The sequence below is a fragment of the Gallinula chloropus genome, assembly GCF_964237585.1.
Source record: "Gallinula chloropus genome assembly, chromosome: 1".
NCBI classification, from domain to species: Eukaryota; Metazoa; Chordata; class Aves; order Gruiformes; family Rallidae; genus Gallinula; species Gallinula chloropus.
In genome coordinates, this window is record NC_140085.1 from 167,173,283 (window position 1) to 167,192,403 (window position 19,121).

The window sequence follows — 19,121 nt, forward strand, 5'->3', positions numbered from 1 at the left end:
TGTGGATTTACATGCCAAGCCTTCAAGATGATGTCCATGAACAGCAAACAGCCGCATTTTGCCATGCATCCCACCCTACCTGAGCACAAATACCCCTCTCTACACTCCAGCTCCGAAGCAATAAGAAGAGCATGTCTACCAACTCCACCGGTAAGGGACAGGCAGCTGCAGATCTCCTCTTTTTCTTTCTTTCTCTCTCTCTCTCTCTCTGTTACACACACGCACTCTTTCTTTCTTTCTCTCTCTCTCTCTCTTTCTGTATACTGCATGTATGTGTATGTGCATTAATAAAAAAACCGCTGCGAGGCACATTTTGACAAGCGGCGCTTAATGTTTTTTTCATGTCTTCCTCTGCAATCATCTGAGCGCCTGTGATCTTTTTTGAAAGCGGTGTTCACACGAGTCTCCGACTTCATCCACTTTCTGTATTAATTTTTATGACTCGGCCTCGGAAAAGGAATGCGCTTTATGTGCTCTTGTGTTTGACACAATTCCCCAGTTGAGAGTTACAGATCCATTTCTTCTCCTCTTTTTCTCTTCTTCTTTCGTTCCTATTATTTTTTTTTAATTTCCTTTCACGCCCTCGTCCTCTCTTTCTCCGTCCTCCCCCCACCCCCCACCCCGGCTTCCTGACCTTCCTTCTCTTCGCTTCTTCTTTTCCTCTTTTGCTCCCCCTCCTCGCTTTCCCCCTATTATTTTACCCCATCCCCTCTTCCCCCTCACTTTTCTGCGCTGTCTCCCGCTTTCCCCATTCGCTTGCATCTCTCACCCCCACCCCCCCAACCCTCCCCTTTACATGCGCATACTGCCGCCGGATCCCCCGCACGGTCACCCCAACTTTGCCCACCTTTTTTTCCCCACCCGGACTTGCCTCCCTCGACATTTCCCCCCTCCTCCCCCACGGCGCTCCCCCAACCCCCCACTTCCTCCCCACCGTCCCCTTCCCTCTCCGTGCTTTGCCCCCCCGCCCCATTCCCGTCGCCCCCCTGCCCTCCTCTCCCCGCACCCCGCTCTGTTTTGTGTCCCTTGCAGCTGCAGAGCAATATCTTCGCCAGCCTCGATGAGACCCTGCTGGCGCGGGCCGAGGCTCTGGCCGCCGTCGACATCGCTGTCTCGCAGGGCAAGAGCCACCCCTTCAAGCCGGACGCCACCTACCACACCATGAACAGCGTGCCCTGCACCTCCACCTCCACCGTGCCCCTGGCGCACCACCACCACCACCATCACCACCACCACCAGGCGCTGGAGCCCGGCGACCTCCTCGACCACATCACCTCCCCCTCCCTGGCCCTCATGCCCGGCGGAGGCGGCGGCGGAGGCGGCGGCGGCGGCCACGACGGGGCGGGCGGCGGCGGCGGAGGCGGCGGGGCCGGCGGGGGCGGCGGCGGCGGCGGCGGGGGCGGCGGCGGCCTCATCTCCACCTCGGCCCACCCGCACTCGCACATGCACGGCCTGGGCCACCTCTCGCACCCGGCCGCCATGAACATGCCGTCGGGGTTGCCTCACCCGGGGCTGGTGGCCGCGCATCACGGGGCCGCGGGGCAGGTGGCCTCGGCGGCGGCGGTGGTGGGGGCGGCCGGCTTGGCCTCCATCTGCGACTCGGACACGGACCCGCGGGAGCTGGAGGCCTTCGCCGAGCGCTTCAAGCAGCGCCGCATCAAGCTGGGGGTGACCCAGGCCGACGTGGGCTCGGCGTTGGCCAACCTGAAGATCCCGGGGGTGGGTTCCCTCAGCCAGAGCACCATCTGCCGCTTCGAGTCCCTCACCCTCTCCCACAACAACATGATCGCCCTCAAACCCATCCTGCAGGCCTGGCTGGAGGAGGCCGAGGGCGCCCAGCGGGAAAAAATGAACAAGCCCGAGCTCTTCAACGGGGGGGAGAAGAAGCGCAAGCGGACTTCCATTGCCGCCCCGGAGAAGCGCTCCTTGGAGGCTTACTTCGCCGTCCAGCCCCGGCCCTCCTCCGAGAAGATCGCCGCCATCGCCGAGAAATTGGACCTCAAAAAGAACGTGGTGCGGGTTTGGTTTTGCAACCAGAGACAGAAGCAGAAACGGATGAAATTTTCCGCCACCTACTAGGGGAAGTGCGGGAGGGGCGACCCTGGCACCGGGGGCACCGGGGGGGGGGGGGGGGAGAGGCGGGGTGCCGGTCCGGGGCCGCGGGGGAGGGGGTGCCCACCCACCGCCGCCGTCGCCTGAGACGCCGTGGGAAGCTCCTGGGGACCAAGGGACGATGTAGAAATTAAATGCGAACTCCTCGATGAGCGGGGGAGAGGGGATGTGCGGGGGCGGGAGGGGGTGGGGGGGTTGCGCTATCAATTATTAAAACAAAAAGACACCGGGACACCAACGAGAAGAAGGAGGAGAGAGGAGGTTAAAACGCTCTATAAACCCATGGGGGTCACTTCTGCGGCTCCATTTCCCCTTTGCCCTCCGCCCCCCCCCCCCCCCCCCAAACCCCCCAACCTACCCCGACAGAAAGCGGGAGAAAGAGCAACTTAAAGCGTAAACACACACAGACACACACCAATAAATACCGTGACAGCAGCAATCACAAACCGAGAAACCTAAGTCACAACTTTCCGAAGGAGAACAAAACTGATCAACAACACCCGGAAGGCGAAACTGTCGGTGATGATGCTACGCTTGGTTTGGGTCTCTTTTCATTACTTTCTGGTTTTCTTTCTTTTCCCTGGCTGGGTAACGAATGAGGACGGCGGTGGTTTGGGGGTGTGTGCGTGGAGGGGGGGTCCTTTTTCTTTGGTTGGATATTTTTGTTTGTTTGTTTGCTTGCATTTTGTTTTGTTTTCTTTTTACGGGCTTTTAAACGGTTTATTTATTTATTTATTTATTTATTTTTCTCCTCGAATGCGGTTTTTCGCGAGGCTTTGGCGATGGGTCTTGTCTGTGCCGGGGGGAGGGGTGCGAGCGGGGCCGGGGGCAGGCGGCCGCAGCCCGGTGGAGCAGCCGGACCTCCTGAGGTTCGGGAGTGCGTTCCTTTCCTACCTGCTGTTGCCTGGAGAACCCTATAGCTAGCTCAAGGGTGAAGGGGAAAAAAAAAAAGGTGAGGTGGGGGAGAAGGAAAAAGAAGAAGAAACAAAAAGAAAAACAAACCAAAAGTTACTCCACAAACCCCTTTGTTTCTCTCCCGTCGCCTGCGCGGTTTGCGTTTCCATCTGTGTCTGAAGACAAGTCCCTGTCTCCGCAGAGATGTGTCTGGAGATAGATGGCAAAACTGCCTGAGCCAGGGATGCTCTCGGAAGGAATATGTTCAGATTCATTAAGGATCGCAGTTAACTATGCCCTCTCCCCTCCCTCCCCACCGCTCCCCACCCTATGCCCCCCGGCATCCCTACTAAATCTGCTGGATTTAGGTTAGCAACGGGCTACGGTGGGAAAAAAAAGGTCCTGCCTTGGTGTCCTCCGAGGGCTGGGGGTTATTGCACCCAGTAGGCAACCGGAATCACCAGTGAGGGGGTTGAAATGACATTTGTTTCTGAGGGGTCTGCATGTTGGGAACAAACACGTTACCACCCCCCTATTTGAGCTTAAAAGTCGTTTATTGTAAATAATAAACGTTAGGTAGAGGATGGCATTTGGGGTATGTATGTGGGCAGTAAGGGGGGGGGTGGGGGGGAAGGGTGTTCAATTTGCACTATGACAGTCTCCCGGATTGGAAGCGTTGATGTTATTCCGTAATAACGATGTGGAACTATTACTGATAATAGTCAAGGTGCATTATATGTCTCTCGGATTGGGGGGAAAAAAATCCCAAACCAAACCAAGAAAAAAAAAATTGTTACAAAAAATCAGAGCTCGTTGAGTAAAAACTCCAGTTACGTGCAGAAGCCATCGCTGGCTCTGGCAGTTACCGAACGGCTGATAAGGCTTTCCAGAAACAAGGAATTTCGGAAAAGAAAATACCCTCCCGTTTAAATCAAAACAAACAATAGACTGAAATTATGCATGATCTTAAAAAAAAAAAAAGAAAGAAAGAAAAAAGAAAAAACAAAAGAAAGAAAGAAAAAAGAGAAGAAAAAAGAAAGGAAAAGAAAAAAGGCATAGAAAGATCCGTGATAAAGTCTTGATATTTATTTATTTATTTATCTATTTCTTTTATTATTATTATCGCTATTATCAATGATATTATTATTATTATTATTTTGTGTATCATTGTTTGCAGCGCAAACATTCTATGCATTTTTGAAACTGAGCACTACTAAATAGACTAGCTTCTGGTAGAATCTTTTGTGGATGGTGTAATTTCACAGTTTAAACTGCCTGTTTTCACCGAAAACACAAACATTCTTGTCACGTTCTTGTATTTAGATTTAAAAGAGGGGAAGGAAAAAAAAAAGAGAGAAAAAAAAAGATAAGAACGACGATTGTAAATATTTTCTTTAATGCACACACACACACACACACACACAAAAGGTTACAAACTGCAACCACGTGTGGATCCTGAAATGTCTCACTTGAATAATCTACCTGTCCATGTATGTTTGCTGAGCTTTCTCCTTGGTTGTGTCTTTATTCCTTTTATTTCTATCAGAAATATTTCTGTACACCAAAATACAACAGGGAGATGCGTCCCAGCATACTTACAAATAAAACAAACGTGGAAACAGAATAGTTATTATTATTATTAATAATATTGGGTGCATTTAAAAAAAAAGAAGAAAAAAAATAATATTTCCGAGGCACGGCTCGTAAATTCAAGGTATGGCCGTTAGACGATAAGACTAATTCTACCAAAAAAAGAAAATAGTGAAAGATGTATTTTTCTGCTAAATCCAGAAATCATTACTTTGAGATAGCTCTTATGTGAAAATCGGTGCTCTGAATAAAATTAACTATATATTAGCTGCGTGTGTTTCTTGAAGTTTATTCTATAACTGCAGAATATAAATCAAAGTAAAATTTTAAGAAGGAAGGACTTCTGAAGTATTTCTTTTCAGTTTGCTGGAAAGGATTATGCACCTACAAAATATGTATAAAGAAGAAAAGCTTGGGTGGTTTCAGGTTTATATGTTGTTCTGACTAGCCTAATTGCACTTAATTATGTAACAAGATACTTTATTTTTATTTTTGGGTTAATAAATATGAAAATCCTAAACTGATCTCTCCTTATGTTGTAAATGCAATTGTTCACTAGGAACGTATAGGATGCCACCTACTGCTTCAAGTGATCAAAGAACCTCTTTCTATTTTCTGATGACCTGTGACTAGATCAGATGCCAAATGTAAAAAGTTCCTTAATAGCTGGGATTATTTCTTCTGTAGACATATTTTAGCCAAATCTTTTTAATTTCGCCGGTAAATCTGTGAATCAAGACACGTGATGTTCAGAAAAGAATAATACGTTCAAAAAAAAAGCTGTGATTTTAAACAACTGTTGATGTTAAAAAAAATAATAAGCACTAAAGGTATTTTTTAAAAAAGAAAACAAACAAAAAACATAGATCTCGTCCACCGGTAATTGACTTGTTTCTGTTGTTATTCTCTTGAAATGTCATCAGAATTTTTAATAAACGCATTTGTAAAAATATTATTTTATAGAAAAGTATTACCGGATATCATTTTTTGGAGAGTCAGGAGCGAACAAATAAAAAGAATTACAAATGTTGGGGTTTTTTTGTTTTCCTCCTTCATCTGCCCCAAACGCTGAAAAATGTTACAGGCGATCCCACGTTTGTATTATACAGCAATGACCGATGTATGTATTGAACCAGTTAAGGAGTTTGTTTTGTAATAAGTACAATCCTTATCGGGTACAAAGGAAAAAAAAAAGAATAATTAATATGTTAATAAAACAGATCGTGAAAATAAATAAATAAACAAATAAAGCTTTGCAGAGTTCCCTATTTTCCATGGTAGGAAACTGTGCAAAACCAGGAAGGTCCTGCTTTCGGTCGGATCAGCCTGGTAGAGTTCATAAACCCACAAAACACCCATGAGGCCTTATAAGTAAATGCAAGGAAAGGACAGGAAAGGAAATAGGAAAGGAAAAAGGGAAAGAAAAAGGAAAGGAAAAAGGAAAGGAAAAAGGAAAGGAAAAAGGAAAGGAAAAAGGAAAGGAAAAAGAAAAGGGAAAAGGAAAGGAAAAAGGAAAGGGATAAGTGTTTATATTCCTGTTTATAACGAGTCTAACCAAAGAACTGCTAAAACTTTTACATCCGGGGGGAGGGAGGGGGAACAACCTAAGAGAGGAAAGACGAACAGACAGAACGTAATTTCGCATTTATTCCCCAACAGTACGCAATCGCCTGCTTACAGAAGTGCGGGCTGTGGCCGAAATAATACAGATTTTCCCCCCGCTTCTTCCTCCCGACCCCTTGTGATACGAGCAGAGGCCGCTGCCACCTCTGCCGGCTTCTCAACTTCAGCCAGCTCGGCATCTGTGACCCCCGCCGAGGACACTTCGGTGCCGCCGTGCCTCGAGTGGCCTTTTCCTCCGCGCCTGAGGTATCTCGCCGCTTTCCCGATGCGATTTTTCACTCCTCAGTCCTCAAGACCCGGTCTGGCTCCCGGAATTCCCGCTTAACACTTGCTCTCCGATTGCTTTCAAATTAGATTAGGCCATCATAAGTGAATAACAGACACCCACTGCCACGGCCGTATTGATTTTTACTCTCCTGTGATATTAAGACTAATTCGGTCCCTGTTCAACAAGTAAAAAAAAAAGGTTCCCCAGAAGGGGAATGAAGTGTCCTGCAGCACAGATTTTTATGGTTTATGGTGACTCCTTCCCAGCCTCCCCATGTGCCCCCTTTCCTCGGAGGAGAAACAGATTTGTTGTGAGATAATTATTGTAACTCTGACGGGCTCGGGCGCGTAGAGCCTGATACCGCCGCTGCCCTGTGTTACTCCGGCGTTTCCCAAACGATTTTAAATCCCTCCAGTTATTTATGTCTCGCTTTTCAGCTGGCTCTTTTTTTTTTTTTCCTTCTCTCTCTTCTCCCCCTTCTCCCCCCTTTCGCCCCTCCTTTTTAAAGCTTTATTATATTTACCTGCTGATTCCAAAGCGGAGGGAAGCCTAATTGATTTTTTTTTATTTTTTTTTTTTTTAAATTCCAATCCGCTTGGGAACCTGTTTCCACCTGCCAGGCGCGAGAGTCTTATTATCGGTGATTATGTAATAATTTAAGAGTTGATAAAAAAAAACCCCACACCTGGGTGCCTGCTGCTGCCCAAACCCCTTCCCCATCCCGGGCCGCGGAGCGCGGAAGGAGGGAGGGGAGCCGGCGCTGGGAGAGGCGCGGAGCGGCGGAGCCGGGGCCGCCGCCGTCACGTGCGCCGCTGCGCACACAATTACGGAGCCGCCGTTAATAATTCATGGGCTGAGATTTGGAAAATTAATAAAATGAATTATAACAAGAGGCTAATTAAAAACTTTAGTAATTGTTGTCAAGACAGCTTGATGGGAGGCGTGCTGCACGAACACCACCCCCCCACCCCCCCCACCCCCCCCCCGCTTCCCACTTCCCCTCCTTCCTTTCCCTCTTCCCCCTTCCCCTTCCGCTTTTGGAAAGCTTTCCTTTTTTTTTTTTTTTTTTTTTTCCCCTCTCTTTTGCAACCCCTTCGCACCTGAAGGAGGCCTCAGTTCGGAAGAAAAGCAGTGGATGAATATATAGGTCAGCTTGAATATATAGGTCCCAGAGATGGCACAAGAGTGGTAAAACTGCAAAACAAGACTCTTTGCGTCATGGCAAGACAGATAGGTAGGCGGGTGGGTGGGTGGCTGGCTGCATGTATGGGTGAGGGAGTGAGCGAAATCCAGGGCTCAGAAGTTAATTTAAAATAGGATGCCACATATAAATCTTCGGAGAAGCAGCGGGAGGAAAGCGGCTCCCGCACCGGCGGGCCCCAGCCCCGCCGCCGGGCAGCCAGGCAGCGGCTGGGGGCAGGCGGGGGCGGGCAGCGCTCCGCGGGTAGAGAGGAGCGCACCTCCCGCTTCTGCTTTCGCACCGCCGATAGCACCGGCAGTCGGTGCGGGGCCCCCACCGCGCCTCCGCGGGGGGCGCAGGGTCCGCGGGGATGCTCATTGCTTCCTCCCCCCCGCCTCCTCCCCCCTCCCCGCGGGGTCCCTTTCCTCTTGCTGGTTTAAAATGTAACTTTAAGCCGGACTCAGCGCGTTGTTTCCGCGGGCAGAAGGGGCTGGGGAGCCCGGTCTGTTGTAGCAGTGCAGATTTATGGCCGTGTCACCAGCCCCAGCCCTGCCCGGGAGCTGAGCCTGCCGTGGCTGATTGTCAAGGGGCAGCTGCTCACGAAAAAAACCTGCTTCCCAAATTGGTCTCTGGACTTCCCTGTGGGAAAGCGGGGAGTCCTCCCCTGAACTGCTCTTTAACTCCTTCAGCCTGCTCACCTAAGTGCGTCAAAGCATCTCTAACTCTGGGGGAAAAGTTGTTAAGCACCTCTTTATATATATATATATATATGTATATATATATATATATATATATATAAACCCAACCACCAACATATCGGGAACGAGAGGAGTGTGTGAATTACTTAAAAAAAATAATCTGATGTCATGAGACGTTAACCACAGTACAGAGAGAGGCATGTAAAATGCTTTCTGTCAAAATTACAATAACAAAATTAAAATAAGAGAGAGCACAGGTTGAAGATAAACTCTAACTTCGCCCCGATTTCGAGTCATGAAAGTCTCAAAACAGCCTCTTTCGGTGGGGGCCGCCGAGCGACCCTCTTGCTTGCAGGGGGTGTGTGTAGCACAGAGCGGTTCCCGGCGCGAAGACAGCCCGCCCCAAGCCCGGGTTCGGCACGGGAGCCCCGACCACCGCCGCGCTGCAAGACCCGCGGCTGATGCTGCCAGCACCGAGGTGCAGGGAGGGACAGAGGCATATGTGCATCCCTCGCCTGGGTAAAAAGAAAGCAAGTTAAAAGTGTAAGCCAAAGCTAAAATATCTAAAATCTGTGGGGTTTATTATTATTATTATAGAAATTAATAATAATTTTAAAAATAATTATTCCTTTAAAGATGCTTCCTTGACAAGACGATAAGCATGTCAACAGGACTACACCTTTTTCCAGGCTGCGTGGAAAAGACCAGACGCCGATACACGTAATTTAGCCCTTGATTATGGTCATTATGTAAACCGAATTACTAACAAAAGTTTGTTTGGTAACTCATTATAGCTCACTAAATCTCTGCCTCTCTTCACTTCAGCGTAATGTATACAAACTTTTGTACACGCGGATCAGAATAAAACAAAGTGTTGACAGCATCCAGCAGTGGAAATTCACTTACACAAGACTTTTTTTTTCACTGAAGTGTTGACAATAAACATTTAATGAAGGCAGAGACTTGGATGTCTCCAGACAGTGTCAGAATACTTTAAACAGACCATTAGCATGGCTTCTTCTACTTCAAACAGAGCACACTATACCATAACATTATAAAAATACAAAGTATGAAACAAATAATCTGTTTATACAGATATTTTAAGCTGTTTTCACCGGCTCTGACATCCACTGTATTTAGTAACAGAAACTTACTCATTTCAGATTACTCGCGCTTAAAAAATGTTAAATACAGTTAATGCAATATTAATCGCCCTTTGGTGATATAAAATGCAATATTTTCAGGCAGCTATCGAGCTTTTCTAGAGGAAGAGCTGATGAAAACAGTCACAGCTGAATAGTGGAGAGAAAAAAGCTCTGTATTTATTGCTTTTGTTTGGCTTTTGGCTACAGAGACAGGAACATTCTAATGGGGTAAGGACATTTATTTTATCTGCAATCTATTGCTGCTAGAGCAGGAGTGGCAGATGGGGTTTGGTGTTATATTCACAGAGTAATTTAGAGCAAATCCTAATAACTAATAATGATTTATGTTAATTTCAATCACTTATGTGACTTTATTAAAGCGCTGCTGTAAGAGGAATAGAAAGGGGTGCGTGTGTGTGTGGTGGTTGGAGGGGCGGGGGGGGGGGGGGGGAGGTTGTGTGTGTGAAGGAAGAGAGACAAGCCATGTCTGTCTGAAACCCGAACCGCATGCTCGAAAGGTTGCTGCGGTGGGCTCCAGCGAAATTCCTGACCCGAGGAAGCAGTGACTGGGTACCAGCTACCGCGCACGGCTTGCTTGTGACACCCTGCGCCGTCGGCGCTGATCTCTTAAAATAAAAGCCCCTTGTAGAAACCCCGTCCACCTACGAGGGGCAAATAAAACTGGGGAGAGTGTGAGAGGGGAGAGAGCGGGGGGAGATGGGGGTTGGGGGGGGGAAGAACTCGAGTTACGCAGAATGTATCGATTGTATGCGAGGAACCTGCGGTGCTGATGCGCCGGGCTCCCGACAGCACAGGAGGAGGCTGCTGGTACAATAGCTAGGAACACCCTAAATGTACAGTGTGCGAAACTTTTATCCCGGGCTGCTTCAGCGTGGCGGAGGTCTACAGTTCTCTACTCACGTTGCATCGGCTTTACTCCTCACCGCAAATCTCTAGGAGCCTTTTTCCCTGCGGGATTTTATATTCTTGGGGGGGGGGGGGGGGGGGGGGGGAAGAGAAGAAAATGGGAGAAGAAAAAAAAAAAAAGAAAAAAAGGCTCAGCTATTGCAGAGAGCCTTCCGTACACCCCCTCCCCAGCCCCCCCCTCCCCCCCCCATAATCTTCAGTTTCATTAACAACTGATAATACCAGAGCGCACAGGCGTAAACACAGGCGCGCACACACCGCCGTGTGCGCACTGAAATGAGAGATGTTTGCAAGAGCCAGGAAACCTCAAACCCGACTGGTGCTGCTCTGCATAGGAGCGGTTTGATGTGGGAGAGAGGAGTACTTACAGGATTTTGAAAGGGAGGGTGCTCTTCGCTTCTGGCAATTTACTTTCCCAGCTACCTTTATGCGTTTTTCTGCCTTAAGGCATACAGTCTGAAAGTAAAACAACATCAAAGCTTCCTTATTAACACTATTTTCCTGAAATCAGAAGATGAAGCTACCTGAAACGTTTAATCTAGTGTTAGCATTTATTTCCCAACAAAACAGCCAGAACAAAGTTCAAAAGAGCCAGGGCAGTTATCTACAGGAGACTGAAAGCCAAAGTGCGGGGAGTGATTTATGCTTCTGTCAGAACCCTTGAAATGGATTAAATAAACCTGAGGTTTTTTTGCTGCATCCTCAGCCACTGTATTGTGTTCTATAATTCGCGTTTCCAAACAGCACGGCCGGGAGGGAGGAACAACCCCCTCCCTCTCCCCCACTACCAGCTGCTATAGCTCCGAGTTTCCTAACTTTTGGGTTATTCCTTTCTGCTCTGCACGCTGGCACTGCCTTTTCTAAACGCGACCGGGTTTTGTGTTCTGTGTACTAAATGTTTTATATACAATGTGTATATATATATATACATATATATAACATTTTATTTTTATAGAGAGCATAAATAACTTTTTCTCTTCCCCTTAGATGAAAACCCCTCAAACCCCCAAAAAACCAAAACAAAGCAAAAAAGGAAAGCGCGTGAGAAACCCCTTTTTTATGTGCTAGGAGTGATGCTGCCTGTCGCTTGCCATCTCTTCGCTTGAAAGCGGCTCGGGACTTTCAAATCCGTGTGTCTCTGTGTGTGTGTGTGTGTGTGTACGCGCCTGCCTTTTGAACGCGGAGCCGCCGCTGCGCGGGCGGAGGTGGCTGCGCGCAGGCGGAGCGGTGCGCGGGCGCGGCGGCTCTTCAGCACCACGGCGAGCTCCGCCGGGGCCGCGGCGGGCGGCGCGGGGCGAAGGCTGCCTGTCTGTCTGTCTGGCTGCACAGAAGCCTGTAATATGTTAATGGCCGTAGGGTATGCCTGAGGTACCATCTCAAGCTGCTTCGCACACCATATGTCAGGCCGTTAGCCACATGGATCTATTAATCAAAGGGGGAGAGAGGGAAGAGGAGAGAGGCGGCGGGGGTGGGGGGTGGAGGGGGTGAGGCGGGGGGGGGGGGGGGGGGAAGGGAGCTTTTAATACCCCACCCTATTTTGCTGTGTACTTTCTCCTTTCATTTCGCTCAGATATAAAGACCCAGAGTACCTCGAACGCACAGCTGTAATTCTCTTTTGATCCGCTCTTTTATACCCTCGTGTAACCAGCTCGGGTCAGCCGATAGCGAGGTTTGAGGGAGAAGGGGCGGGGGGGAGGTGGGGGGGTGTGGGTGTGGGTGGGTTGGAGGGGGAACTATATGTGTCACGTTTCCCCCGGCAAAGGATTTGGTTTTAAAGTGCTGCTCAACTTCTATCACAAAGGGGATCTCTGTCTGCCCCTTCAGACTTCTCGCTGAGGCTGCCTCTGAAGGGAAGGCTTTTCCCTGCCAGCCAAGGATCACTTTCCCTGCACGCAGCCAGACCCCTGGCCGTCCTCACCACTTTTACATGTCCCCTCTCACTAATGCTGCAGCATGTCATTTCTTCACGGGAGGTTTGTCCCACGGTGACTAAACCCACATGATCCACAAAAAGAGAGGATGTGCAAAAGTACCGGGAATACGGGAAGAAGTGGTCTGTGCAGGGCAAGGTGAGAAAGCCCTTTTGTACTTCAGTTCTTTATGTGCCCCTCAAAACGGGACCAGAGGGCTCACCCAAACTTCTGAGACTCATGTAAAAACAAAAAGATATCTTGATGTACTTAATGCCAAGACTTAGCTCTTGAGAAGATGCACGAGCTTCTGGGTCCAACTTCTGCTCCTTGCTTGGATGGTGGAGTGTTTCGGGGAACTTTCTCATCAGGGTTAGAATGAACATGCTCACACGAGCTCCTCTTGGACCTTGTTGGCCAGTGCCATAGTGACATGTCAGGATACAGCTTGGGTAATCAACACTCCCAGCCTAATTCCAAAACTGCTGGGGTTTTATTTATCTTTTTCTCTTCTTTCATGATGGATTAGGGAAAACATGAGGCTGACCTTCTGCTCAGGCACGTGTTGCATGAAATTTTGAAATTCTAGATAATTATAAAGTGCGACAGCAGCTCAGGAAAGTCGCTGAGTGGTGGAGGAGGGGGTGGACAGGACCTTTTCAGTGTGCCAGGACCCTGCGACAGGGTCCCCTCATGGGGACAGTGTGGGTGGACAGGACAGTTTCCCCACCCCTCACCACCAGGCCAAGTGTCACACTCACACAGAATAACTGGAAATGGTTGAAAAAAACACCCAGAGAAAGGCTAGACCCAGGACACGGAACACACAGAGAAACCCTTTCTTTTTTCAGAAGTTTACATAAAAAGCACAAGGTCTTCTAGCTGTTTGAAATTCCCTCTGTTGGCACAGCGCATCACAGAGAAGCAAGTCAGAAGGAAGAAACTCTTGAGACAATCTCTGCGACCGCAGACACAGGACTGTAATCTTATTGATCGTGCTCTATGGTACATTGCATAGGTTATGTGGAAGTCAGTCTTTAAGACAGAGTTATTTTCCGACCTTTTTTCCCCCCTTTCGGTGGCTGGAAAAATAATGAGGGTGTCTGTGCTGAGGTCTAAAGCTGGCACCCATCTTCTGGAACCTTTGCTTTAATATAGATTGCATTTAACATTTGGGGGGGGGGGCGGGGGGGGGGGCGGGGGAATGAAAGCCTTTCTAAGCAATACTTTCCATCGAGACTGGGGTAAATGGACGGGGTGAGTGTCAGTTGATTCTGCATTTCCACCTAGCTAGGGAAAAGCTCTTATTACCTTTAAATTTTGGTGCACACACCACCCATCATTTTCTTCTTCTATTTAAAAGGTAACCCATATATCTGTCGTTTTAGGTTTCCAAAGACTCGTAACTTAATTCCTTCAGGCTATTCATCAGCACAGTAATTAAACTAGCAAATGGATGTAAATAAAGTGAAATTGGTTTCATGACAGATGAGCCGAAGAGGCCTCTGACATGAAACAAGCCAGGACAATAATTATTTCTGCACCGGGCTATATGAGGAACTCCATCTGGATTTATTAGGTGCTGCAAGTTATTTGCTGGGAGCAGGCAAGACAGGAGGACTCACTTTAATTTGACAGGATTTTTTTTTTCCCCTTTTTTGCATCCTAAGTAGGTTACAGAAATATAAATCCGGAATTTACTTTGGCAATACTGAGAAACCCCTACTCAGTGTAAACCTCGGCAGCCAAAATAGGTAGCCGGAGATAAGGTTTATGAAACAATTTCTTCCCAAACGTTAAATAGGAGAAAATTACGTTAAAATCCTACTCCCGAGATAACCCCCATTAAAAAATAACCCAGATCGCCGCGGCAGCCAGTGTGCATGGTTCTCTTTTCTACAAATTTGCATGCGATGCAGTAGAGGCAACAGAAAGAAGGCACATTTGGAGAGCTGGGTAATTCTGCAAAGCTTCTCTGAAAAACAACCAACCCCCAAACTCTAATCTCATTTTAACGGTGTCTAGTAAGATCTCCCCCTGCTCCCTCTTCCCCGTCTAGGAAAAGTTTATACCTGCGGAGAAGAGGGGGGGCAGAGAAAGGGTCTGCGAAAGGGAGGGTATGGATCCCGCAAGGCTCAACTGTAATTGGAGCCATCAGGTCCAGCTTGGAGTGGAAGTAATATACAGAATAAATAAAAAAAAAAAGGGCTCTCACAGCAGGTGCAGATTAGTCCCTTTTCCCCCTGAAAAGATTAGAAACTGACTGCTTTATGCTTAAACGTACTCTCAATTATTTAAGCGCCCTTTCGTGATTAGCAAGTAAAAGTAACGCTCCAGAGCGCTGAAGAAATGAAGCAGGGATAACATCGCTTCCCCACAGCTCACGTAGGCTTTCCAGCACACGCCTAAGCTCCCTGCCGGCTCACAACGCTCGGATGGGGAACTCTCTGGGATACAAACACCTGTACGGTGGGGGTGTGGGTGTGGGGGGAAGGAGAGAGGGAGGGGAGAAGGAGGGAGGGGGCAGGTTCAGCGTGGAAAAAAATTCCCCTGTCGAGGCTGTGCGGGCTGCAGCCCAACCTCGCTTCACAAGGCGATTGGGATCCGTAGGCAGATTTTCCCCAGGAATGCAGGACACTCAGCATCCCTTCCACCGGGACCGAGGGGATGGGGGGGGGGGGGGGGGGGAGAACCTCTACTAAAACCCCAAACAGCAGCAACAACAACAACAACAAAAACCCAAACAAAAACCCCAACCCAACCTCCAAACACCTTCTTTGAATGGGCTGGAAATGAACCGAGGACGCCTGTGTTTGCATACGGCAGTTTGATCAGGGTTCATATCTTTCTGCAATCAAATCAGAGGCATTTTCCACCCTTCCTCACTGAAGGGGCTGTGATAACCGCAAAGCCAGGGAGAGATCCTAAAGGGACTGAAATCCCCTTATGTCTGAAGCTTTCCCTTTTAACACACACACACACCAGACTAATTATTTAAAAGTTCTTGTAAAATTAGAAGACATAGCCCAGTCCTTTAATTAGAATACACTGTGAATAGGGATAGCATATGGAGGGGAATGTCAAGAAGAGGGTGCCAGGGGCAGATCCTAGGAAATCTGTATTCATTTCTGCCTCCTATTTGTTCAGTAATCTCTACCATCATAACTAAATCTTGGAGCACTGATGTAGTTCGAGTTGTTGTTGACTCAACGTCAAAATTCAATCACTGGGGGTTTTGCATCAGCCGGGCTACTTATTTGTCTAATAAATCCGTCATTTTGTAAGAAAAATATTTGAGCAGCCGTACTTGACCTCTTGGTATCCACAAGCCACATTTATTTCTACCAGTTTACAAATGCAAAATGGAGATGATCATCTTAATGCCTCGAGGTACTGTGTTGATTTCTGATTGGATTTTAGATGGAAATGTCTATTTTAAATACCCCGTGATTAAATTGTACATATAATAGAATTCATGCCTCTCAAATCAAATCCTGATTTGCAAACCCCAATTTTATTTTAAAAGAAATATTATTTAAGCATAAATTGTTTTCTTAAATGATTTGTTAACCCGCCCCCGCTGTAAGATTTTATTATGTCCTGGCATCCTTCTCACTGGAAAAACTTATTTTGACCCTGGACCATCCGTTCCTGATTGAAAGGTGTCAGGAGAGGGGGGGATGGAAGCACCCCCGTTTGGGTGCGCTGTCTAGCCCGTGACATTCATTTCACGCTGGGGGGGGGGGGGATTTACTGCGTCTATTTCTGTGCCCAAATGTCTCTGAAAGGGGGCCACGCTGCACGAGTTTAATTGGCGGGGGGGGGGGGGGGGGGCAGGGAATAACTTTCGCGGGAGCTTTTGGTTGGGGAGGGAGGGAGGTGATGGGAGAGAGGTAAGAGGACGAAGGAATACGGTCACGGTGGGGAGATGTGAGTTTTGGGAGTCTTCCGTCGGGCGTGAGGCCGGCTTCAGCCCCAGGGAGCCGGGCGGCCCCTCACCCGGCCGGGGCTGCCTGCCTCCTGCGCCGGGCTGGTCCCCATTCCCCTCGGTGGGGCAGCGCAGGTCCCGCTGGGCCCGGCGCGACGCCGGGGACGGCTCCCCTGCCAGAGCGGGGAAGCCCCACGGCCGTGGGGCCGCCGGCGGGGTGGTCTCTCTGCGGGCTGGGGAGGAGGTCGGGCCCGCATCCTTCCCGGCCAGCGGGGAGCTCCACCGTGAGACGCTTTTGGGTTTTTTTTGGCGGGGGTGGGGGGGGTGGGGGGGGTGTGGAGTGGGGGAAATGGTTCGTTCAACACCCTCTCCCTCTCTTCACCCCCTCTTTTTTTATGACTCCCACCCCTTGAGTTCTCCCCTTGGGCGGCTGCTCGGGGGTCTTTCCGTCTCCATGGAAATACAACCTGCCGATGGATGTCAGCCCGGGCAGCGGTCATTATCCCCGTATTAAAGTCAGCTATCGATTCGTTCCCCCCAGCACCCACTCGCACCGGGACCACGAAGGGCCACGTCTGCCGAGCTGGGGCCCGCCGGCTCCGGGGGGCACCTGCCAGGCACCGTCCCCTGGCAGCCATCCCCTGCGAACTCCTTAACGCGGCGCAAGGAAGGGGGGAAAGAAGTGAAATATCTCAGCATATTGAAAATATTAATGTTGGCTTGTAGGAATTAATGTAATGGGCTATAGTTATTAACAACTTATAAAGGCTTAAATCAATATAAATTAATTTAATTATGATTTCTAATTGCATTATGCATGATCAATTTGAAACACTACATTAAAGATAATTAGAGCAGGGTGCTAGTCACTAATCACTTCCCTAATAGCTTAATGAAAAGGAATGTCATGTATTACCTATGGGGTGGACCCATGAAATAATACAAATGCTTATTTTTCCAATAGAAAATAATTGTACCTTTTAATAGACATTTTAATCACTTTATTGTAAACACAAAACGGATTTGGACTTTTTACGTGGCCTTGCTCAGGTTTTTTTTGGTGTTGATAGAAGTGCTGAGGTATTATGAGTCCATCTATTGATGACCCAAAGGAAGACTAACTTTTATGTAAAAGTATCATGCTGTCCTTAGAAGCTAGTGCCAAGAGGTCAGAGTAGATGGAGGTCCTAGCTTAGCATAATGGGTTTAACATTTCCATGACATCATCAGGGAATCTGAAAAGGAGTCTAAGGATAATCAGAGTGGTCATTCAGAAGCAGAGTAAATATTTTATGAGGATATATAGAAGACAGGAAAGAAGGTGGTCAGAAAGGTGAATCTCTACTTCTCCATGCTCTGTGAAGGTTTTTCACTTGGTGCCAATTTTGATTGAAAACTTGTGTATTGTTAATACAAAAAAAAAAAGGCAGAACATGACCCTTGGAGGGATGAATCCCAATTTGGTTTTAGCAGCCATCTAAATATATTTGTATTCACTGTCGCTCTTGCAGGTCACAGATTATTTTTCTCTTACTTTTCAGATACAAACACATCCTCACTCAATTCTTCATTTGCTCTGCACGTTGTTGCTTACTCAGGGATCTGTTCATACTTTAAACACAAAAGTTCATTTATTGTTTAAACTATAAGCAACCAACATAAATGAGTGCCTTGTAAATGGATGGTGAGAGGCAGATGAACTGAACATGCTTTCTCTGTGATTAGCTTTATTTTCATATCTTTGCCTAATAACTGAAGCAGTACTTGCAGCATACATTTTGGTTAGACTCACGTAATTCATAGTTTTCAGAGAAGTACAGTGTAATTAGGGAAACAGATTTGAGGAGAACAGTAAAGAACAATAGTGTGTAATACCCACATTTGTCATAGCAAGACCGGTTTGAAGAATTTTCCTTCTATTAAGGCCTGATTTAGACCAAAAAGCTCTGGGACTCCCTAGGATAACAGTAACTGAATAAAAAGGAGTGATGGATAGAGCCTGAATGTCACCCAAGGAGTATAGCCCTTTAAGGCTAAGTTATTAGAAACATACTGATGTTAGTGCTGAACTATGACTGTAGATGACTCTGTGGATGGAATAATTCCAGGGATATGCAGCTGTTCTTATTTAAAAGGCTCTTGTTTAGAAGCACACAGTAGAATAGTTCTTTTTCCCCTCTATGTCCTGCAGAGAGAAGGCAGAAGCAGAAATAAGCTTACTTTGCGTAAAAATTTCTAAGTATTCCAGTAAAGTGGGACAAATTGCAGGTTGAGTATGGTCATTCCTTCTGTTGTTCATGGCTTGAAATGATGTGGCCAAGATCCAGTGACAAGATCTGAAAAGAATTCATGGAAAGGTTTTAAAAATGGCAAATACCCCAACTTCAAACTTTCTGGCTTTTTTTTTAAAGGAAAACCCTCCAAATGAGCCCTCAGCTCCTGCAAGGAAAGTTCTGATATATTGAAATAGCAGTAAATGCATAGAGAGTCTAACACCTTGAACTGAGGATGGGATAACAACGTGGCTTAAAATATCCAGGTGACCAGTGGAGACAAACCGTTGTGGCTCCCATGTCACTTCAGCTATGGAAACTATTCCAGCTGCTGTGGCTTTCCCACCGTGTTGGTCCATTATCTGTTATCGCATCCCGACTTCTGCCCTAAACGCAATGATTTCCATGACTATTTTCCAGTCTCTTGTCAGGACTGTGGATTCCCCCAGCATGACTCTTCTGTATACTAGGAGCTTGCCAGGGATAAAACAGTCCATTGGATTTCATGGATTGTCTCAAGAAGGACTGAAACCTGCATGTAAACTCGTGATGTGCTTTAATTTTCTCAGCCAT

General features: G+C 47.6%; 1 protein-coding gene across 1 annotated transcript; it reads left to right on the forward strand.

The window, feature by feature from the left end:
* Positions 1–27: 27 nt before the first annotated feature.
* POU4F1 (POU class 4 homeobox 1) lies at positions 28–2,079 on the forward strand (the record flags this gene model as incomplete). The annotated part of the gene is made up of 2 exons (XM_084279026.1): positions 28–150; positions 1,033–2,079. 2 exons carry the CDS (start codon positions 28–30, stop codon positions 2,077–2,079), a joined length of 1,170 nt encoding a protein of 389 aa, XP_084135152.1.
* Positions 2,080–19,121: the final 17,042 nt, after the last annotated feature.